Below are 23,335 nucleotides of genomic sequence, written 5' to 3'. Positions count from 1 at the left end.
ATTTAAGAGAAAGTTTTTGGAAAACACAGTATGGAGAGACAGGAAGAGTGTGATCCAACAGTATTGGGGGCAGACAAGAACACGGACAACTGTGGTGCAATAAGATAAGCACGAAGAAGAAAAACTTCATGGGATCTAGAAGTGCACACACTGTAGACGGCTTGCAAGGTAGGGAAATGACGAACAGCAACCACACCACAACAAAAAGGTACCGACAAGAAGTGACAGCTTATAAATAAAGGCATTTAATTTAAAATTTATTTATAATGATCAACAGGATCTGAACTCAGAGCACCTCGCTTCGCGAAGGCTGCCCAGCCTCCAGGTATGGGACATTAAATGGGTGGCAAGGACTGCAGGGGGCACAGCTCGGGGTGGCCACTTGTCCAGACAAATGGGCTACTAAGGATTTAACTAGCATACACCCCTTTTGGCTGGAGAAGGTGGGATGCAAAAGCTACACTGAAAGCCTGAACCACGCTGTGAGGATATCTGCAAGTACACAGAGGCTTCGGTGCTGGCCCTGTTCTGGAAGTCTGTCCTCAGCATCCACAGGTGTGAGAGAGAAGCAAACTCCTGATGCGACCAGCACAGCCTTTCATTTATCAACCCGATTTTAACTAAACTGACCCTCCATGTTGTTGTATTTTGCAACTCTTACGTAAATCCTATCACACCGCTGCCTATATTCAGGGGCAGGAATTAGGATAGCCCTGCCATCACCCAGATCAGGGCCTGGCTTAAAGCAATGCCTTAGAGACACACATACACCCTTATTTTTAGAAGTACCACATGCATGCAGCACTGCGGCAAAGCAGGAACCTCACTGAAGTCACAATTTAAGAGCCTGCCATGTAAAACACCAGTTAAACCCTGTTTAACTGGGTTTAACTGGGCTTCTAAGCCTCCCTTGTGCCAGCCATGGCATTAAATCCAGCAGGGCACACATCTGCAAGAGCTATAGAAGACTTCAAAAGGTCCACCTTTCAAAAGCAAGGAGGGAAGAGAGAACAGGGGACAGGATGAGAAGTGCAAGGATTTATCCGTACGGAACAATTATTTTCATTTCCCCATTTGAACGCATTGCTGAAGTGCGGAGGTGGGAAGGCACCTCTCACGCCCCGTTCCCCACGCATGCAGTTTTCCAGCGCAACTGGCTCAAAAATAAATGCACAGGCACACGATGACCCACGTGGATTTTGGCTGGTTCTGGTGCAAATGGACTGCAAAACCACCTTTGACGACAACCTTTCTCAGGGCTGTGAGGTAGAGACACGCACTTTTTGGCCTGGTGGCTTCAGGAACCTGAGAGAACGTCGCTAAATTAATTTTGATCTGTGGTTGACTAAGGCATGAGCTAAAAAGTTAGTTAAAATGGGTTAATCTAAGCTTTCAATTGGAAACTATGACTGCAAAAAGCTTAAGAACTGGTAAGGAAAAAGATCAACGGGATGGGCAAGAAAGAATCCAGAAGCAGCAGAAAACATTAACTGCAGCGCCCCTGGTTTCTGGGCACTGCCGTCACGGACCAAGGCTCTCCTCAGGGGCTCTAAGCATACTGAGCTCAGCCCCAGCTCACCCGAAACAACACAGGAAGGTTTGGGAGAAAGCACTGCCACACAATCACACCTCACATGTCACCGCCCATAACCCTTTCCTTTAATATTTACGAAAAAACTTACACTTGCAGCCAAAACGTGCTGATAGTACTGCAAAGAGAGCATGGCCCTGAGCCTGCAGTCTCTTCTCAGAAATAATTTCCATCAGAAAACTGAAGGGGAGTTCTGCTCAGTCAGTAAATTCGGGGCATTTAACACATGCTGTTAATGAGAAGGCCGGCGTTAGGGACTTTGAGGGTAGGCAAGGAGACCAGAAGCACTTCAATCCCACCACGGAGCGGTTTCCTATCCCCAGGAGACCACCACAAGCCCTGTCCAAGCCACCACTACCACGAAGGGCAGGAGGAAGGCTGCACGTAGGAAACTCTCAAATAAACTAGAGGAAGGGCCAGCAGCTCCTTTAGAAAGTAGACAGCAAAAGGCTGTCAAAAAGCAAACACAATGGAGAATTAAGTATGAAAGGACCTAGAACTCTGCTCACCTGTTAATTAAAAAAAAGGAAATTTCCTTGGTATAATTCCAGTTCAGTTCTTGCAAAAACCAGAGAGCACTCCCCCTGCCTCTAACACTCACTGTATCTTGTTTTAAGGACTCACCTTCAAAAAGCACTGAAATATAATGGAAGTCACAGATATTCAGCACTAGTTTTATTCCACACTCATAGATGTGAGCTCACGTAAAACACACAAGAGCCTTCATCAATTCACTGTTTTAATAGGTTTGAAAAAATCACAGGAAAAGTAAGTAGTAAACTAACTAAAACTTTGACAGCGTAAAGGAGAGCTCCTTGAAGGCAGCTTTGGAGGGTTTAAAGAGGTAAAGCTTTGTGTTTCTGTTAGCTGGTTGTCCACAGGGTAAGAGGCAGAACACAGCTCTGACGTGCAAGCAAGACAGGCAAGGTCAGGGACAGTCACACTTCAGCTTTTGCTTCTCCCTTTCCATGAAGATGGCAACACTGGAAACTAAACACTCCTTAAACTTCATTTCTGCTGCCATGTAACTCATGCATTTCATGAGGGACACAAAAAAAAAAAAGCCTTCTCTAGCCTACTTTTCCCACACTGTTTTGCAAAATAGGGAGTAAAAAGATCTCCAGGAAAAATCAGGATTTGTAGGCATCCTGCCATGGCTGGAAGATCTGCAGCCCCTCAGAAAGAGTTCTTTCCTCACAGTGCGCACAAGCCATCGATAAAGGGATCCACAAAAAAACAGCATGATGGACAGGGAGCCATCTGAAGCAGAAAACAGATAACAGAAAGGAGAATCACAGGCTTTAAATCCACCTTTCTGAAGCGAGGTTCCTCAGCGTGGGCTGAAGGGAGGCAGCTCCATCGCATCAGAGCTGTAAGACTTGTAATATCCCAGCTGCAGCAAGGTGCTGAGTCCTTCAAGGAAGAGGAGAAGCAGAGATGGCCATCACTGCTTCCTGGTCACTGCCCTCCTGTCAGCTCGCAAGTCAAACACTTGCGAATTATGAGGCACATCGAAATCACTCGTGGCTTCAATCTGCCCCAGACATCTAACACTGCGTGCCCTATCCCACCCAAGAAGCGACCAGATGCTCCATTTTTAGGAAATGGGAGTTTCTCCCCCTGAAACCTGCATTTTTACACTGAATTGAATTGAAAATACTGGAGATAACTTCACACTCCAGCAAGGCAAAGGCCTGAAAACAGCGTACCTGCACCTCAGTTGGGACTGCTGGTCATTAGCCAGGTTGTTTATAAAAAAAAAATGGAAAATGCCAGCTTTTATATATCATAGTTTTAATAATCTTGAATGGTACATCCTATGCACTGTATGCATAAAGAGGGTATGGAAACATGGTCTGCATTCAAAAGTGATTTAGTGAAAACAAATGAATTATCTTTATTAAGTGCATTGAACCTTGCTGTGTCCTCCACTGAAAGATTTTTGTATTTGTGAATGCATTCCGCATTGTGTGTCGTCCCCCCCCCCCCCCCCCTTACATTACAGGAGGGAAACGAGCATTTCTGCATCTACAAAATCATTTGGGATCTGAATTAGTTCAGTTCACAGACCACTTATCTGAATATACTGAAACGAAGAAAATATTCTCTCTGCACTGTCAGAAGGTGGCTTACTACTTCTTCAGTCTGGTTCCATGTGCTCAGCCAGCAGTGACCACCATCACTTCGCTGGTTTGGCTTTATTTGAGACCCTGGAGGTACAAATACACTACCTAGATTCTGTTCAAATCCACTGCAAGAAGTGCAGGCATTGCATTAGATGTCAGTTATATACGTACCTTAAACATATATAAATTTTAACCTATTAAAATTAAAATATATATATATTAAAAAGACAATTCTTGAATCCAGGTTACAAACACAAGTTTAAAAGAGAGCAAGTGCAATTGCAAAGAGAGAGTGGAGATGCTTCACTGCCGTTTTATTAGCTAACTTAACCAACAATCTACTTCTACGCTTATCAAAGCTAGATGCATCCGTTTGCTATTAAACGGATCTGGATCTGTTCTCTGCAAACTAGGCACAGCTTCCAGGCTCCAGATAAGCGGCGAATTTGGCCCTTCAGGGTCCTGAAGTGTCCGAGCAGAGGAATTTTAACACCTTCTTGGAGCTGTATTTAAGCTGATCGTCAGGGGAAACAGCCACAATCTAAACGGATGTCTTGGTGGGCAGTAAGGTCTGTGGAGGTGAAGAGCTGTCTCCTGCCTGCGTGCTTGTACCGTGCTTAGCACCTTGGGGCCCCAGCTCCGGCAACGCTCTCCAACTGCAATCACGTCACTCTAATCTTCATCTCAAGTATTTTATCAGCGATTTACGAGCAGGCTTAACCCACGTAAGCAATCAAATATGAAGACCTAAAAAACTGGATCCCAGTTTTCCAGTTATAGGAGCCTCGGGGCGGAGGGGGGGAATACCTAAAGAAATGACACGTTCCAAACCCAAAATTTTACATGGAGGAAGGGGAGGTTGGAAGGAGAGGAAAGAGATGAGCTTCCCATAGCACTGCAATGCCACAGGAAAGCGCCACGTTTAATGTAATCAAGCTCTACATTGCAGCCATATGGAAACAATTTCAGTCAATAAACAACTCCTGCAAGAAGACAGCAGAGGAACAGAAAAATCAGATACCGATTTAGCTAGGAGGCAGGAAAGCCATTGGCTGAGCTCAGAGGCTCGCACTGTAAGAAATATTTATGTCCAACAAAACAGCAAACGTTTTGGAGTCTGTGTTATTTGTCTTAGACATCCACTGTGCCACACCTCAGATTTCAGGCAGTAGAAACAGCATTTTTTCCCTTTTCCACTGTACCTTTTCCAGCCTCCCAAATCCTCTGCCTCAGTTCTGTTCCCTTTCTTCCCCCTTCCAAATCTTTTTTCAAAGCCTATCTCTCTGGCAGGTTTCCCGCTCGATAGCCAGAAAGGAAGCAGACGTCCCAAACTTCAGATACGCGCCTGACCCCTTGGCGTTTTATCTGACTGGAATTCGCAGGTTTCAAAACAGGCACTTTCTCATGGAGCAAATCCTTTCAAACACCTACCTTAAAAAAAAAAACAGGGACAAAAAAACCTAACCTACATCATTTCTTACAGACAAAGGCATTTAAAGCAGGTTTGGTTTCAGGATCCTAAAAAGCAACATGATAAATATTGCCTAACAGAAAGAGACATCCGTGTACGCTGCAACACGGAGGGAGTAAAGAATCAGTTTGGGAAAGGAAAAGGGGAATTCAAGGGAACAGCCAGCAAGTGAGAAGGCAAGTTGCCATGAATAACACAGAATTTACCTGAGTGTGCCAGAGGACTGACACCAATATTTATCGGAATTATGCCCGTGGAACGAACCGAAGGATAATTCACAAGTGTTGCCCCAAGTAGCCACTTGTAAAGGTTAGGAAGGTCTTCGCTTCCACAATGCCATGAAATCTGCCAGCAGATACACCACAGCCTCCCCAAAAGCATTGCACTTGGGGACGTTCAGCAATAAACCATCTTAAGATGTTCCTCTTACTAACCAAAGTGCAAGACTGAAGACCTAGAAATTTATATAAATACCTTAAAAACCAGAAACTTTCTAATGGAAGAACTGTGAGCAGTTCTTCACTAGATTGGGACAACAGATTTTCATCACACGAACTACCTTTGAATTATCAGTAATGGGAGATGAGTTCCAGCAAATCCTTTAAGAAGGAACTATTTTAAATCAGCTAGAAAACACGCACTGACTTTTTGCAGTCTTGTAGGGCTTTTCTCCTTTTTTAACCGAGGGACTCTGGGTCCATGCTGGGTGGATGTTCATGTTACAGTAGTGCTCAAAAAGGGGACAGAGCAAATCTGGAGCGGTCAGCTGGGTACCAGTCCAGGCAAACCAACATAAAACGAGATTATCCCAGTGAAGAATTAGAGAACAGGGGCACCAGTAGTGCCAGTCAACATGTTTTAATGGGAAAATGTCTCGATGAAGGGCTACCTTCATCCTCTGAGATTACAAATGTAGGCTAGCAGAAGACAGTACAGGCACAGGGCGTACCTTGGTTTGAGTGGAAATCCACATCGGCTGCTCCGTATCGACTGGTGCTTTCTGAGAGCTGTCAGTTAGCCAGTTCTTAATCTACTTCCTGGTATTGCATCATGCTAATTTTTTTTTTTGTCACTAAATTTAAGGTCTGATGCAGTTCAACATTTTTATCACTGCAGATAAAAATCTGTGACTGACACCACGACTATTGGAACAGCACGTTATTGTGAGGAGAGGGCAGCAAAAGGAGTCTGAAAATCTGGCTTAACTGCGCTCAGGAAAAGCAAAACACAGCTGAAAACAAATTTATAATCTAAGAAATGCAAACCACAACTACCAAGGGGCAGACTTTATTAGGAAGAACCTCAGTGTGAGAGCAGGCTCACGAAGAGGATTTCCCTATGCAAAAGGGGTACCACGAACCTTTTAAATAGCTGCGTAGCAAAAGAGGTCATCGCACCTTGGTAGTCGGCGTGGATAAGAGGCAGGCTGGAACATTTACCATTTTTGGTTGCCACGATGTTAAAAATAAATGGAGACCATGAAGAATCACCGGATGATCTGAGTGCTGGAGAAAATGCCTCAGAGTGAGACTTAAAAGCTCAACTCTGCTTCCTTATCAATCGAGTAACTTGATTACAGAGTGTAAGTACCTCCATGGCAAGAAAGTAGGGGATACTAAAGGGCTCTAATCTTGTCAGGAAAGTCGTAACAAGAACCAGCGGCAGAAGTTAGACAAATTCAAATGAGAAATCAGCCACTTACTTTTAACAGTGAGATGGCACAAACTACCAGAAGTGATGAGTCTGAAATTACCAATCACGGACACTCAGGGCTGGAAAGCTTTCAAATTGTTTTTAGCCAAACATCAGTTACTGGTCTCAGTTTCAGAGTAAATGATTAAAATTTAAAGACTCGTGATATAAAGCATATAAAACATATCAGACAAGGCGATTTAATTGCCTGTTCTCGCCTTAAATTTTATGAATCTCCAATATGTTAACATCATTCTACTTCTATGGGTGAGGAAATTAAAGAGGGAGGAATAAGTTTCAAGTTCAGCAAGTTCCCTCTTTCTCAGATTGCTGTTCTTATCGCTACACAGCACTGCTCCATCGAGCAGACGGAGCCCCCACGAAATGCAAACAGACGGAGAAAAAAATGAGCATGGCGTCTGGAAACAATGCATAATACAACTTAGCTGAGAAAACTGGTGATGAACTACTTACCTCTCCCATCTGTGGCATGAAAAAAAGTTAGTATTAGCTTAAATAACACGTTCTTATTCTGTGTAAATACACTTATGTTATTCATGTTTATGCTATCGAGAGCAGCACGCACTAACACCCGGCCAAGAATCCTCAAATATTTTACAAACATGAAAACATCTCAACAGCCCTGAAAGGATTATATTCATATTACACGCTGGTACATAGGCAAGTCAAGAAGTTTGCCCTGGGTCATAAAATAAGACTTATGGCAGAGCCTAGGAATGAGAGCCCAGTGAGATCTTCCTGCCAGGAAGAACTTTCCTTTTCAACACTGGAGTGCTACTTACACGTCAGAGCTGCTGCATCCCAGTTGCTCAAACTCCAGAGCCCTGCCAGTTAAATCACAAAGAGATTGCTAGTGAAAGCTGACATTGTAATCAGAGAATCTGATCATGGCAGAGAAAGTGTCCAAAATAAAGGTCAGAATAAATATCCAAGGAGAAACAGCGCTTGTATTTTATGAACTAACTAAATGCTTTCTGCTTCCATTAGTATTACAGTACCACTGAAGAACAAAAAGCAGATTCAGGGCTTGCTTCAGAGCTCATAAGAAATGGGCAGTTCAAAATGCAGGAAATGACTATATGCTACACTTCCTAATTGATAGGACATAGGCTTATCAGAAGAATAAAACTGGCCGTTCACAATGCTCGCTGAAAAATAGCCCACAGTATTGTTTCAGCAGCAGGAGTTGTTTTATTGACCAACTTAGGAGTCAGTGGCATGTTTTCAGAAAGCGAAAAGAAAACACGGCTTCTTAAATAAGAAGTTCAAAAGTGGGGAGGAAACCAATGCCAGGAATTTAAGGCAAGCAAGCTTCAGCTGGGGGTATTGAGAACCAAACATTAATTAATATATTTTGCATGCCTGGCTTGCAAATTACTTCCTTAGCCCAATATTAATACCTCATCTACCACCACAGCAGTGAATAGGATTCCTATAAACTTAATCTAGCCTACACAGACCCCTTGCACGTACAGAGAACAAAAGAATACCTCCTTCATGTATGAAGCAGGTAATAAAATTTGTTTTCCTCCAGCTGCAAAAGGTTCTCATGTAGATCCGAAAACACTCATCCCACCAGGCAACTGGAAGCAAGCACTTGCCAGCATGCTGCAGACACACACACGAAGCTGGGTCTCTGTCAAGTCACACACATAAGTCTTTTGGTGTATGCGTGTACATAAAACCTGATGAAGGGCTACGCTTGCTGGCACATTTCAGGCCAGCAACTGCACTAAAACCACCGTGAAATGCTGAAGCAAACACTCATCCAGAAACTCTGTAGGAGAAGGAGTTAACTGCCCTTCCCTCCATTCTGGGTGGCTGCACCGGAAAGATAAAGCAGCATACGCTCTGTCAGAAGCACTCCCCTACAGCAGTTCCCAGTTTGAAGAGCAGCCCAACTTCAGACTCGGCATGCAGCTTTGATTAAGAACTGGGAAAGGGAAATCTGCACACGGCCAAGTAGAGTAACCAGCCCCAGAGCATGTTTTGTAATTTGTAAAATTAAAAAAAAAAAAAAGGGGGCACATCAAAACAGTAATTGTTCAGCCTTTTGGTGTCTCTGTTAGCATGGTGCTGAACCACACCTGGAACAAGGGCGCGTGGGCATCCCTGAGATGGATCTGAAGTCCGACACTGAAAAACTCCTATTAAAGCAGAAGAAAAGCAACGCAAGAAAAAGGGGCCTTGTGAGAAGATGCATCCCAGTGGTTCTTCTGGTCTGATATCTTTCCCCCTTTCTAAAGCAATAAACTTGAGAGAATAAGTGAGGATGACAAGTGTCAAACCACAGAAGTCACTGCAACATGGGAAATCCTCCCATCGCTGTAAAAGAAAACATCTCATTGACTCAGGTATTCTTATTGAGCACATTAGAAGACCGGGCAATAAATTCTGTGTATGGTTAACGTGTCAATATATCACAGGTGTAAGCGTGCAATAGGTGGGGAACAGAGGTAGCTGTGTACAACTGTCACTTACTCACTATCTGACCTTGAGCGAGTCACTTGGCCCTCGTGCCTCAGTTTCTCTATTTTTAAAACACTGATAGCCCTGTAAAGCACTAAAAGATTTACAAATGAAGGTACAAAGTATTATTTTATCGCCGAGTAGTAAAGGAGAAGGACAGTGGCTCAGCCGTAATGAATCAATCTGAAACATCAGAGCCCTACTCCACCAGCACACCACACAAGTTGCGGCCATAAATCGATCACTTCTGATTAGGTTAGGCTTTACGATGCAGTAATTGTGATAGCAGCAGTTTCATAACTGTGAAACGAGCACTTTGCTCAGCAGCACATTATGCAGGAAGCCTGCATGAACAACGACCTTTTTGGTCAGCCCGAAACGGCACTGAACAGAGGCATCCCAAACACAATAGACATTTTTGTAAGGTTATCTATCAGAGAAGCTTCTCTACCTGCTTTTATGGTCCCAGGCGAGCGGGAAGGAAATCAAACAATGCCATTTTTAAGAAAGACCAGATTTCAAGCTCGTATCTCTCTTTTCAGCTGGGGCAACGCCAAAAAAAAAAATAGATGTTTTTCAGAGTTGCAAGATGAAATTTTCAGTTGGCCAGCAACTCTCTGCTCCTTTCTGTGGACCACATGACTGCCTCAATACATAAGAGCATTTTTTGTGCCAGCTTGCAATGAAGACCACATAGTTAATAGTTTGCAACCTCCTTTCCCCCAGAAGATCTTCAGTGTTGAGTAAGAAAATTCCTCACATGATTTCAATGAGAGGGTTCACTTGTCAGAGGCTGCTTCGAGATAGTATCATATGTCAGGGAGGTGCAGCTCAGAGGAAGCTTTCCAACCCTGCACTTTCAAGGCTCAACTGAAAAAGAAAAAAAAAACACTTTGGGCTATAAAGTTGGAAACTGGAAGAAAGAAAAATAATCTCTAGATGTTATTTTTAAAACGTGGAAGCGAGCCAATTAACGAGGGGAGGAAGAAAAACTCCGATTAGAGCCCTGACAAACTCTGCTGATCACAGAGCGATTACCAGCTCTGCCGCAGACTCCGTGTAGGAACCTGAGCAAGTTAATCCCTCTACACCTTAGTTTGCCACCTGCAAAATGAAAAATAACACTTTCTTTTCATATCCTGTTATTCCTGCTTGCTTTGTTTCCCAAATTAAAAGCACTTGTCCAAACACTTACCTTTAGCATTCACGCTGGAAATTGCGTTCATAGCTAACATTCAATCAGTTTGCGTGGCTGAGTGTTCAAATACAAACTCTCAGTACGCTTGGCTAGCCAGCTGCCCTAATCTCTGTACGTTGCAGAAGGGAGCTTTATGCAATACAGCAATATCTGAATGCTAACCTACAGTTTGTTAGTAATCTAAGATATAAAGAACGGCTTTAGGGATATGAGTTCACCAAAAAAGATCTATTTCTCCTCGTTATCTCCTAAAAATCCCACTCTAATCATGACATTGGTCTCACTTCACTGATAATCCACAAGATAATATTATCAGCATAGGTATAATTAAAGGGGCAATCCCACGAGGGCCTGCACGCAGATCCAATGCCTGCTCCATTAAAATCAGTATGAAGTGAAATCGACTTCAGTGACTTTAGAAGTGTCAAAGCTGCATGAAGTCATCAGGAGGAGAAACAAAGGCATGCTCTTTTGCGGTAGGAACCTTATGTTGACAGCATCCCTTCAAGTGCTTGATTTCAAAACCTAAACTCTGCAGAAGATGAAAAATATTTGCCACAGATCCCAAAGCTGCCAGGTGAAATTCCGTGCTGCCACTGAAAGCTCAGCACAGAAATCGCTGTAAAGCAGAAGTTGCTTTCTTCAGATTCAAACGTGCTGTCATTTCAAGCAGATCTGTTTATCCTCTAACACACACAACCAAACGTCTTCAGAGATGCCTTCATGAAAGAGACAGTACAGGATTTTTCACTTCCCGAGTCTCAGTTTCATCAATTCTTGCAGTTCCCCTCCCAAACACCATATCCTAAAGACCCAAACTGCATCGCTGACATTCAACAAAGCGCAGTCCCAAAAGTTAATGACGGAACAACTCTGGAAATTCATGCTTATTATAAATAAAATTCAAAACAAAAAGCAAATGACAGAACTCCATCATCTTCCCAGCTCCAGATACCAAGGAGAAAACACGTCAGACACTTGCATGAGCTTACAGATTAGCAGTATAAAGTAAATGCTTCCTAATAATTTAACTTTCCAAACACTGGACAGCCGTGAACTTTTAACATCCCTTTGAAAGAGACCACTAAGACCCACACAGAAACAGCAGCCTCAGAAGTAAGCTTTCTGCAGCAAACACTGGTTACTAATTCTACAGAATTACCAGATCGCACTACTAGAGAAGACGCACGTTTTCTAGAAAGGTCAACAAAATAGAAAGGAATTGCTCCTGACTGCTCGATAGAGTAGGTACAGAGATAAGCAGGCCTCATCCACCCAGGATCTGCTTGAAGATTTCCTTACCACTCTTTGAAAAGCCTGCAGTTTCACCTATGGGAGCACTCCTGTAACACGGCTGGCGGTCTGCATACCACAATGTCGTCTAGACCTGCTCGGAACGGAGTTGGATGACACAGGAGTAAAAATGCTGATGCCTGTTCGGGTGCTTGCACCGGTGCTAAAGGAACGATAGGAGGAACAGAGTGAAACACAAGTTCCTTGTTCCCAGCCTCATGCCCAGGCTCGTCAGACAATTCTGTCAACCCTACAGAAAAAGTTGTGGCTGTCACGGGGCTACAGAATAATCACATAAGGGGGAAGAGCGTTCCCAAAGCCCAGTTTTCAGACATCAAACCCTGCTCTTTCACTGAGCTCGGCGCTCCTAGAGCATGCAGATAACAAATGCACCCCTGCACTATAGTATTCTATCCGTTTCCCACTTCTCTCCTACTTCCCTCCCCCCATCTGTATGTCAGAAATGTTTTCTTAGCAATTTGGAAGAGAAATGGCAAAAAGGGAGACGCAAAACACAGAAATAAATTAAGTTTGATCTCTGCTGTTGAAGGATTTGGCCCTAGCATGATGGGAGAAAAAAAAAATCTTAAGAGTGATAAATCCATATATACCTACTCCAAACTACACCCGACATCCCAAGGGACGCGGTATAATGGTAAATAAATATAGATGCAGTTCCTACTAATGAGGCAGGGTACAGCAAGGCCAAAGAAAATGCAATCATCTCGGGGAAAAAAACTGCTCAGGACTCCTCCTCTCCCATCCATGGAGGAAATCAAATGCCAGCTGCACCATCCCAGGAAGGAAGCAGAGCCTGTACCTGATGAGCCCTGCAGAAATGAGCTAGTCATATCACGGGACACAAGCAGGCACTTCAAGGTTTTGCGAGCCCACAAACCGACTGCACAGCACCACTCCTTTCTCCAGCACACTATATTTTACATGCTATCTTTCACGCAAATGGCAGTTTTTTTTCCGCCGGTTTCCTTTCCCTCCGTCCCCGTTTAGTTTGGAGCAGGGGCACGTAGCTAGCGTCTGTCAGATCTGCTCCGGCAGCCTTCTCCAGCGGGTGCCCTGGCCAGCAGCTTCATGCTTTCCTCCCTACAAAGTTTAAATCCTTCCAGCTGTAGTTCACGTGCATTTCGTACTTAAAGCCACTTATCTGTCCTCCCAACGTTACACGAGCACGAGAACAAATTCAGATATACCCGACTCCACAGACAAGCGGCAAACATGCTTACAATCTTCATTTCCTCTTCCTTCTTCCCTCCCCACCCCCAGAAAAAAAAACAGTTTTTGTCCCTAACAAGAAGGGACTAGGAAAAAACAGCACGCATGACCGAGGCTTTTCTCAGACCTATTGCAAAGGGAAAAAAAAAAATGCTCGCAAAGAAGTGCTCTGCAAACATACCATGAGACACTCTTAAAACAACTGAAAAAAAACCATCAGACAAAACTGGGGTTGAAGAACTCAGCTCAGCCTGTCTCGCAGACGTATTCTGCGCCGAAAAACACGCAAGTCTTGGGTTGTTTTAACCCCAAAACCGAGGGGAACGGGTCAGCAGCATTCCCTACCCCTTCCTCCGACCGGTCCTGGGGGGCAAAGGCGCCGTTCTTCGGGGAAAAAAAGACCCCGGGCAGAGGCAGAGAAGCTCCAAACCTCCTCTCCCCCATCTCCTCCCGAGAAGTACCGACCAAACAAGCCGTGACACCCCACCCAAGCTCTTCGCACACATTTGGGGGAACGATTTCCCTCGGGGTCCCCCCTCCTTCCCCCAACCCCCCCAATTCAACTCCCCAGCAGCCAGAGCCCTTCGGACCCAGCCCAGGTCCCCCCAAGACCCCCTGGAACCCCCCCCAGCGGGGTGACATCGAGATCCCAATCGGGGGGCCCTCCCGTGGCCCCTCTTCCACCCCCAAAAGCCCCAGAAAAGCCCCAGGAAGGAGCCCCCAGGAGCCGCGGAGCCCCCTCAGGCACCCCGAGAGGGAGAAAGGGGGGGGACAGAAAGAAAAAGGGGGGGAACAGGAGGAAAGGAGGGGGACAGGAGGGCCCCCACCGCAGCCTGGGAGGCAGCAGCAGCCCAGCCCCAAACTCAGCGGCGAACAGCACCAAAACAACCCCCCCCCCAAAAAAAAGATTAATAATAATAAAGCAAGCGGCAGGCAGCACCCACCCAGTCTGAGGGGACTCCGCCGCCGCGAGTTCGTCCTCCCTCACGCCCGGGGGAGGGAGGGAGGGAAGGGAAGGGGGGGGGGTTGTAAAATACGAATAAAAATAAAATAAGGAGGTCCCCTCCCTTCCCGGGGGGGCACTACCCAGCCGGGGGAACCTTCCTGCTGCCGGGGGGAGGCTTCGGCAAAACAAGGACCCCCCCCCCCCCAAACCGCGGCTGCAACTCCGAGAGGGGGCTGAGGGGGGCTGCCCCTGCTCACCCCCCCCACCACCACCCCGGCCCCAGGATCCCCCTCAGGTCCTCAGGACCCCCCCCGAAGTCCCCAAGATCCCCCCTCAAGACCCCTAGACCCCCCCTCAGCTCCTCACGATCTCCCCCCCTAAAGTCCCCAGGACCCCCCCCCCAAGACCCTCTCAGGACGCCCCCAACGACCCCAAGATCCCCCCCAAGTCCCCAGGACCCCCCCCAAAACCCCAGAACCCCCCTTCCCATCTCCTCAGGATCCCCCCCCCAAGACCCCAAGACCACCCCGAGACCGCCCTCACGCACCCCTCGCTGCCAGGCGCTCTCCCCACAGCGCAGCTCCCCCTCAGGCAGAGCGGTACCAGCAAAGGGGGGGGGGGGGTCCCCATACCGCCGCCCCCCCACACCCCCCCTTCCCCTTCAGCCCGCCCCCTCCCCTCCCCGCCACTCACCTCCGGGTGCCGGCGGCTCCTCCACCACCTCACCATTTAACGGCAGCCGCAGGGGGGCTGCCCCCCCGCCCGCCCCCGCCCCGGCGTGAGGGGAGATGACCGGGGGGGGTGCACGGGGAGGAGAACAATAGCGGGGGGGGGGTCCCTCAGCTGCCGACGCCCCCTTCCCCAGCCCCCCCCAGGACGAGAAGCCCCCTCCCCCGTCTCGCTCCCCTCCTGCCTCCCCCTCCTCCTCTCCGTCTCTCTCTTTTTTTTTTTTGGCTCAATCACACCAGGCTGACTGTCTTTGTCTGTCTGACAAGCGCCATGTTGATATCAACATCCAAGCTCCCACCTGCTGCAGCTGTGAGACCCTGGGACTTGTAGTTCCCCCCTCCCCAGGGTGACGGGGAGAGCCGCCGCTCGCGGACTACAACTCCCGGCGTGCCCCGGCGGCTCGGCACGCCAATGGAGCGCGGGGCGAAGCGCGGTGCGGACTACAACTCCCGGCATGCCTCGGGAGGGAGGGGGGGGGGGTGGGCAAGAGGGGCGGGCTCGGCCATGACCTCATCGTGGGCGGTGGAGGGAGGGGGGGGAGAGGCGGCGGGACTACAAGTCCCATGATGCTCTGGGGGCGAGGCGGGGGGGGGAGCAGGAAGGTGGGGGCAGGATTGTCCCCGTAAATAGAGCCGGGCGAAGCATGAAGCTGGTGAGCGGGGGGGATGGGGGTCTTCCCTGGGCTGCTGAGGGGTGGAATTGGGATTTGGGGGTGCGTTATATGGCCGTTATACAACAGGAGGGGGCGTTAAGTGGTTGGGGGGGGGGGGCTGGAGGGGGTCTCAAGCCCTGGCTCCCTGCCTGTGGGTGAGGGAGGAGGAGGAGGAGGATGAAAATGAGGAGGAGGAGGAGCAGCAGCAGCAGCTCGCCCCCAGCCCCTCACACGTGTGGCTCCCCTCAGTGTTGATCCCCGCAGGGCCGTGGCACAAATCCTGCTCCTCCTACATCCCTGTGCTGGTCCGTGCCCGGGGAACCCCCTCTGAAGGGGGTGCTTCTCGTAAAATTCTTCCCTCCAGTCTTTTAAGGGGAAGATTTTCAGAAAGTACACAGCCTGTGTTGTTGCTCTCCCTTTTCAGCCCTTTTAAGTTTCCCAGAGACATGGATTCAGCCGCTAATTTATTTTCCAGGAAGGATTTCCTCGTTGCAATTAAGGCAGTGCAGTTCTTAGGAGGTGAAAGCCTGAGCAGCTCTCAGGACATCCGAGCATAACATTTGATGCATTTCACCTGTTGTTAAACATAATCTCAGCTCTTGGGTGTGAGACGGAGAGGTTTGTCATGAGGAAGCTTTGTAGAACTGATCTTGGATTTTGGGCTTGATTTTAGACTTCCAGTAACTCCCCGTCTGTGGTGTAACTGTAAAATTAGTTCCTCAGGCGGGTGGTTGAAGGGTTGATCCCCTGTAATCGTACATATGTAATCAGGCTTGGCCTGGATGAACCCTAGCAGTGGGACAAAGCGCTGCTGGATGTGACTGTAGAGACTGACGTAATTTAGGGAAAAACTGCAAACTTTAAATCAGACACCTTTAAATGAAGCCCGTAGTGGAAATGTGGACTTCTTTGATGTGTCTAGAGCCTTGTGTAGGGATAGAGAGAGGGAAAGGGCGTGGGGTGGACATGAGAGCTGTCTGCCAGCTCTATTACAACATTTTTTAGATCTGCGTACGTGTTTGGGGAGTGGGGATCATAAGACCAGATTCTTCATCTCGTCTTTTGTCTGCAGTTACGACTGAACCTCAGGGCTTCAGGAGGGAGGAGCTGGGTGCTATGTCATCCTCTTTTCTCATATATTTGGTTTGAATTCCGAACAAGGCAGAGGTAACAGCCTGCAGGCCTGATTCCAAATCCAGTGAAAATGCTGGACTCCTACAACTGCAAATGTGCTGTGGTCTAGGCAGGTCCAGACTCCAGTTGCTAGCATGGGATATTAGTATTGGAACAATGCGCTGCAGTATTTGTTGGCTGCAGTCACAACTCAGAGCACTGGCTTTAACTTGCAAAACGTGGAATGTTTTGGAGCTGCTGGCGTGAGACGTCATCTCTTTTCTCTGTCCCCTTGCCATCCATGAGATCACCAGCAGTGCTCTGGGCTGGCGAGCGCTCAGCGTGAACCAGATGTCTGCTGAGAACCTATCGCTGCGAGGGTTTCAGCCCCTCATCTTCAGCCCTTTGCCAAACTTTCATCCCATTTATGAAGCCCGCCAAGGAAGTTGTGAGCCGAGATGGGCATATCCGTAGTCTTTTGTATATGTTTTGTGACTTTTCCATCGTTATTTTTTTAATTAGGAGATAAGGCACCTAGTATGTTAGCTGCGCTGACCTTTAGTCATCAGGGAGAAAAAGATGGAAGAGAATAGATCGAAGAGCAAAAAGGACTTGCGATTTAGCCTGGTCAGGAGTATTATTTACTGGGATCTCTGGATCTGTTTTAACCAGTATCAGCTATGAACTGGGTAGGAGTAATATAAAATATCACACTTATAGTGCATGTAGAGATGTAACAGTGCAGGCATTCACTATTCCTTGGATTCCTAATCTAAAATTCTAACACAGACACAGCCCTGGAAGTGTCACATGTGCAAATAGCTGTATAGCATATATGAGTTGCTTTTTTTTCTTCAGTTGCTTTATGTGAATCTGATAGAAAGAGTCTATTGACTCCCAGGAATCCATTTGCCATGGTGTGACAGCCACAGATATAGATTATTTTAGATGCTTTTAAAGACGAAAAAAGGAAGATTTTCCAGTTAGCTTGTAGATGTCAGGGTCACGATCTTACTCGTGATTCTTTAAAAAAGGGAAGAAAGTGTTTTGCTGATAAAAGCGGTGATATTTCACCGCCTTTTTGAATTACTGTTAGTTTAAAAGCTACAAAAATAATTTAGCTTTTATTTTTTCTTTCTTTCTACGTACTTGGGTTTATAGCTTCAGTTGCCAAAGTTCTGGTCTGGTGAGAGCCTAATTTCACATGCGTATTTGACATTCACGAATAAGACACCTGAGCAGGTGTTCATGTGTACACACTTCTTCGCCAGCTTGCTATTTTAAGGTTTTCTTAAACTTTGGTAATAGCAGGCAAAAATGTAATGTTGCTCCGTAATAGTTAAGGCTGTATGAATTTAAAACACAAGCCTGTGATAGTCTTAATTTAATATTTGGGGGTTAGTAGCGTCTTAATGTTTAAATATAATTTAAAAACATCTTTTTGGTGAATGTGTGTGAATATTCTCCTTGGGAGTTGTTAATTCAAACAGTTGCAGTCCCGTGTTAGCATACCGTGAGCAGAGGCAGAAAACGAAATGATTAATCTACCTTCTTGCCACCTTGTGAAGCGCAGAAAGCAAACGCGAGGTATAAACGACTGAGAGAATGACTGAGTTTTTAGTGCGGTGCGTGGACAACCGGTTGATATTTTTCATTTTAATTGACAAAAATTGGAATGTAAAAGCGGAGTTTGACCGCCTGAGAGTTACCGGGCTACCAGATGCCCAGACTTTGAGTTGCAAAAACTCGCGTTGGAGATGCAAAAACCTCCTATTCTTGCAGTCCCCGAAGAACCATCGAATCCCTCCTCGAGGAAGAGAAACCCTCACGCTGAGGTGGCCGCGCTCTATGCAGACATTTGTTTCTAATCTCACCTTTTAAAGGTAGCATTTTTATTCACCTCTCTTCTTATGCAGAGCTTCAGCTGCTCCTGCGCCTCGTTAAATGTTTGCCACTCTCCATACAAGAGGCGGCTGCATCTCAATGATGCCGAAGTGCCCCTGTACATAACCTGCTCGCTGGCTCATTAAGCTTGCAAAGCATTTGGGATTTCTCAGTACACAAACTGTGCCATTCAGGTACGGTGGTCCATTCCCTGGTGTTTCCTGTTTGCGTTTTGCAAGACAAAAAGCAGGTGAGAGCATGCCCCAGGGCTGCTGCAGCGCACACACTGACGGCTTCCTCTGCTGAGCTGTGCCAAGCAGCCACAGGAGCTGTGGGCTGCACCTAGGTTGTTTGTTTAGGCTGGTTTCTTAAGAAATAAAACCTGTGCTCCTGCAGGAATTCCCTCCCTCTGTTTCCACCCCCAAGGAGTTTTCAAATTCGCTAGACAATTTCAGCCAAGTTTTGCCAGGAGGACTGAATTCTGAAGATACTAATTTTCTAGAGTGCCTTTTTTTTTGTGAAAATAGGTGGTTGTTAGAGGAAAGAGATACTGCAACTGTCCTAAATTGGAGAGAGGAGCTATGTCATCCTCTTACCCTTGTGATGAGAAAACCTTGCCTGAAGAAAATCTGAACTTGATGATCCTTTTGGGTCCCTTCCAACTCGGGATGTTCTATGAAATCTGCCTCTTAATACCCTGATGCGGGGGAATTTCAACAAGCACACACAGTTTTGAGACAGAAATTCATAGGAAATCGGGTTTCATTCTAGCGTGCGTGAAACTGTATATAAAGAAGAGGAAAAAAGTCAAGTTTTGGGGAGGCGGCCGTGTTGGTAAAGGTGATGAGTATCTCATCCTCATGTTCTTCTTTCAGTACTGCCTGTCGGGACATCCAACCTTACCATGCAACGTGCTCAAGTTCAAATCCACCACCATCATGTTGGACTGTGGGCTGGATATGACGTCTACCCTCAATTTCCTCCCGTTGCCGCTGGTTCAGAGGTATGTTCTGTGGCCTGTAAGCACTTAGGCTGCGCCTTCTTGGGTTGCAGTTGGAGTGCTCTGCATGAAATGGTATATTGGAAGGAGTGAGGGGATGAGTACAAATGAACTGCATCATCTGATATCATAAATAGACTTTGTTCACTTAAAAATTCTCTTTATCAAAATAACGTCCTTTGGCTCAGTAGACGGAAGACATTTTATGGATTTATTGATTGGTTTTTCTAGATAATTTATTCTAAGCTTCAGTAAAGTATTGCTGCAACTGCTCAGCACAAGTGAGGTCACATATCTGTCATCTTTCTGGCTTCTTCATGCAAGATGAGATAAATGGGTAACTGAGATGGAGTGCGCAGAGCCCAGCAAGTACTGTTTAACCATCGTCTTCTCAGGCTTTTTGTCAGAGCACAGACTAATGCAAAGAAAAATAGCACTTAACCGTCCTTGTTAGTTGACTTGATAGCATAATTGTTCCATTTTAAAATTTAAATAAATAAAAGTGCACTGCAGCTGGGCACAGGAATGGAACAGCAGTGAAATGAAAAGTAGTTTAGAAGACGATCCCAAGATCAAGACTTCCCGTCCTATGCCCTAACTACGAAGTAGTCTTCTCCCAGGCTTGTAAATGGACTTGAATATTCAGTTAGGGTGACTTATGTCACACATTAAATGGAACAAATTATGGAAATGGTGGCTTGGGAAGGTGGGAATGAGTAACTCCTGGTGACGTGAAGCTAGCAAGAGTTTTCACAAAAAGCCATTTAGTAACTTCGATCCAAAACGAAACAAGTGAGGCACGTTGTGGGTTCAGGGGGGGCTTGGTTGAAAGGGCCAGAATGTGACTGGGGAAGAGAGTTTCATAAGCAACCTAATGAGCTTAGAGCAGTTGACCGGCACTTCCTATGACCTGTTATTTATGGAGAGGAAAAGCAGGGACAATGTATGCATTATTCTGCAAGGATGTGGAGATCCAAGATCTGCTGTAGGGTGTGCAATGGACGCCTTAAGACAGACTGGCATGATTGTTGATTTTTGTCCTGTTCCATAATGTAATTGCTAACTCCAATATTTAGGGGCAGTAGTAGATTCTGAGAGCATCAAAATACTTGGGGAAATCCAGGTACAGACAGAATTGCCTTGCCTTAGCTTCTCCCCACCCCCAAGAGAAAAAGGAAATAGAGAGAGGAACAAATAGCAAAACTGGGTGGTTGAACAAAGGCTTAAGAGGTTCTTTAGAACTGCAGGCATCAGTGCTTCCGGGGGATATGCCAGCTTTGTCTGCTGATAGCAGGCCCTGGGAATGAACAGCCAAATTGCAGGTCACAACCTGGAATTCCCCAAGTACCTCCAGAACGTCTGCACTAAAATGACTCAAACTCAATAAGAAAGGATGTCAGATTTGACCCCTGATGGCCCAGTGGAATTGGAGCAAACAGTTGGATTTAAATCCAATCAATCTTGTCGGTAAGGTGATTGAACGCCCCTTGCAGCAAGGATTGTCCTAAGCACATGGACTTGAGCAAGTCATTGATCTCTTTGGTGTTCTACAAAGCACATGTCCTGCAGGGAGTTGTGGAAGTAAGAAACTTGAGGAGGAAAGTGGCTGCCACTAAAAAGTCCTTCTCTCTCTGTAGTGCTTATTGTAGTACCATTATATGTCTGGTCTCTGTTACCAGGATGTCTAAATACCTCTGAAACTCAAATGTGCATTATTAATGTGGACGGGTGATAGAGAGCTGACATTATCATCTTCCAGAGGAGAGACTAAAAGATGGACCGACTGCCTGAGGTCTTACGTGAAGCTTGTAGCAGAGCAAGAATTTGTAGATCTCAGGCCTCAGGTTATTGCCAGCTGTATTTCCTCTCAGGAGTGCTTCTTCTTGCAGCTAGGCTGAGATGGGCCAGTGTGAAACCCTGACCGGAGAGGAGCTATGCTTCTCTCTGCCGTCTTTAAACCAGAGATCCCCAAAGTAGGATCCATGAACCACGTGGGCTCTGCAAGTCTTTATACGTGGCCTGCAAAAATGCCCCAGTTGTTACCTCTGTGGAGCATAAAGGTGTGATATTGGAGGATTTTTTGCTATGCAACTAGAGCCTGTGTCTTACCTGACATGGGACCTCCTTAAGCAAACATTTTGAGAGCCTATGCTTTAACCTCTAAGAGCGGAACGTGCTGTAGTGTTTGATTCATTAAAAGGACTGGACATTTTTTAGCGTTCTTTGCTCTTCGAAAAAAAGCCCATCAAAAGGTATTTAGGATTCCACCTTGCCTGCGAAATGGCAGTCCTTGTTCTCACCAGCCCACGGAGCATGTGCGAAGCACTGCAGTTGCCAAGCTCTCCATGCCAGTTCGCGTACTTTAAAGGAAGTTTGTCAACTGGAATTTTCTCCCCTGTACCAAAGTCAAATGCAAAACGGTGAAATGAACATGTGGGAAGCTCTTAACCTTTCCTGTCTAGCCATGACACACTTGCTCACATTATTTATGTGACAGTTCTAGCTATTTTGGATTAATCAATCACTCTGTTACAATGTCAAAACTATGTCGGCAGAAACCGTGTTACTTCTTGGCTTCAAGGTAGAATCCTTTCTGTCCTACGTTGCTTATTCCACTTTGACCCCCGTACAGGAGCCATCTGCTAATTTTGCCTCTCTTGACAAGACTGTATGCTCTTCAGCGGATGCCAGCTTTAGCACAAGTCAATAGAGCTCTCTCATCATGAATACGGCAAAACCACACAGTAGGCTAAATTAGGAGGAGTAGGGCCAGCAGATCAAGGAACGTTCATTGCTCTCGGCCTCGTGCTGGTGAATCCAGAGGTTGATCCAGGTTTGGATTCCCAGCTGAAGAGGGAAGTTGAGAAACTGGAGAGGGAGCTCAGGAGGCTCTGAGACGGCTGGGGTTCAGAGCCCGTGACTGCACAGAGGGGCTGAGGAGCCAGGTTTGTTTGATATGGCAGAGAGGAGGCTAAAGGAGGAGCTAATAGCAGTCTGCAACTACCTGAAAGGAACTTACAAAGACAACAGAGCCAAACTCTTCTCAAGTGACAGACAGCATAAGGGGCTAGTGGCCACAAATTGCATCTTGAGAACCTCAGGTGGGACATTAGCGTCTCATTGATGAAGTTTTTCTTAGTCTAGCACTTTCACCCATCCCCAAAGAGGCCCTAGAATCATTCTCCAGGGGTTTGCAAGATGTGGTGAAACAGAACTGTGACTGACCTGGTGTAGTGTTGGCTCCAAGATGTTGGGCTACAGCCCTGCAGGTGGCCCTTCAATCCTGTTTCTGTCCCTTTTCTGTCACGTTTGTTGCATATCGGGGTGGCTTGTTCTTGCATTCTCCCAACTTTTCCTTTAGCACTTTCACTTGCTCTGCAATAAGTTTGCCCACCCCCTCAGTCTCCAAAATCCTGAAGCTGTGCTTTTTAACATGTCAGCTACGAGCACATTTAGCCGCCTCATCTTTTATATCAACAGGCTTCTTCAGAATTGCTCCTTATCCGCAAAAAAGAGTTACACTTCTCTGGTGTAGCTTCTCCTGCTGCTGCTTTATGACACTTCCTTCTGCTCTCACCTCTTACCTTCCATCTTCACTTCTCGAGTCTGTATTTCCCCCTTTTTCTCGTGACTTGATGGAATGCCAGCTAGGATTCGTTCTCTTATGCTGATGTTATTCTAAACACAAGATTCCTCCGAGCCATTGAATCACTTCCTATTTTCAAGATCTTAAATTCAGAAGCCCTTACAGCGTATTCCCCTCTTGGGAGTTTAGTGCAAAACGCTTGCAGATTTCATTGCAACCAGGTTCTCAAGTTCTGTCTCCGAATTTTAACTTGTTGCAGGGCTTGGTTCCAGGTAGGCTTCATTCTCTCATTTCCTTGGCTTGTCTGGATTTCTGTGGGTATGCTTGGGTTTGG

At 46.3% G+C, this 23,335-nt stretch overlaps 2 protein-coding genes across 27 annotated transcripts in view; one reads left to right on the top strand and one right to left on the bottom strand.

The window, feature by feature from the left end:
* HMBOX1 (homeobox containing 1) overlaps positions 1-14,906 on the bottom strand; it is a 119,308-nt gene extending 104,402 nt beyond the window's left edge. For 15 of the 21 annotated variants that reach the window (XM_083828645.1, XM_083828658.1, XM_083828648.1 and 12 more), the window contains exon 1: positions 14,731-14,905. The gene's annotated coding sequence lies outside the window, so the exon portion shown is untranslated. Of the gene's footprint in view, positions 1-11,870; positions 12,025-14,035; positions 14,057-14,584; positions 14,653-14,730 lie in introns of those variants that run through there. The other 6 variants (XM_083828649.1, XM_083828650.1, XM_083828651.1 and 3 more) reach the window with 4 other exon arrangements.
* A 428-nt stretch (positions 14,907-15,334) lies between these two features.
* Positions 15,335-23,335, top strand: part of INTS9 (integrator complex subunit 9) — a 69,092-nt gene continuing 61,091 nt past the window's right edge. Inside the window, exons 1-2 of one of the 6 annotated variants that reach the window (XM_083827935.1) lie at positions 15,335-15,418; positions 19,291-19,418. In XM_083827935.1, coding sequence (XP_083684061.1) covers positions 15,410-15,418; positions 19,291-19,418 — 137 coding nt within the window. In that variant the 5' untranslated portion in view covers positions 15,335-15,409. The other 5 variants (XM_083827934.1, XM_083827931.1, XM_083827930.1 and 2 more) reach the window with 5 other exon arrangements.

The sequence above is a fragment of the Anser anser genome (assembly GCF_964211835.1).
Source record: "Anser anser genome assembly, chromosome: 3".
Lineage (NCBI taxonomy): Eukaryota > Metazoa > Chordata > Aves > Anseriformes > Anatidae > Anser > Anser anser.
This window is presented reverse-complemented; position numbering and strand designations above follow the sequence as displayed.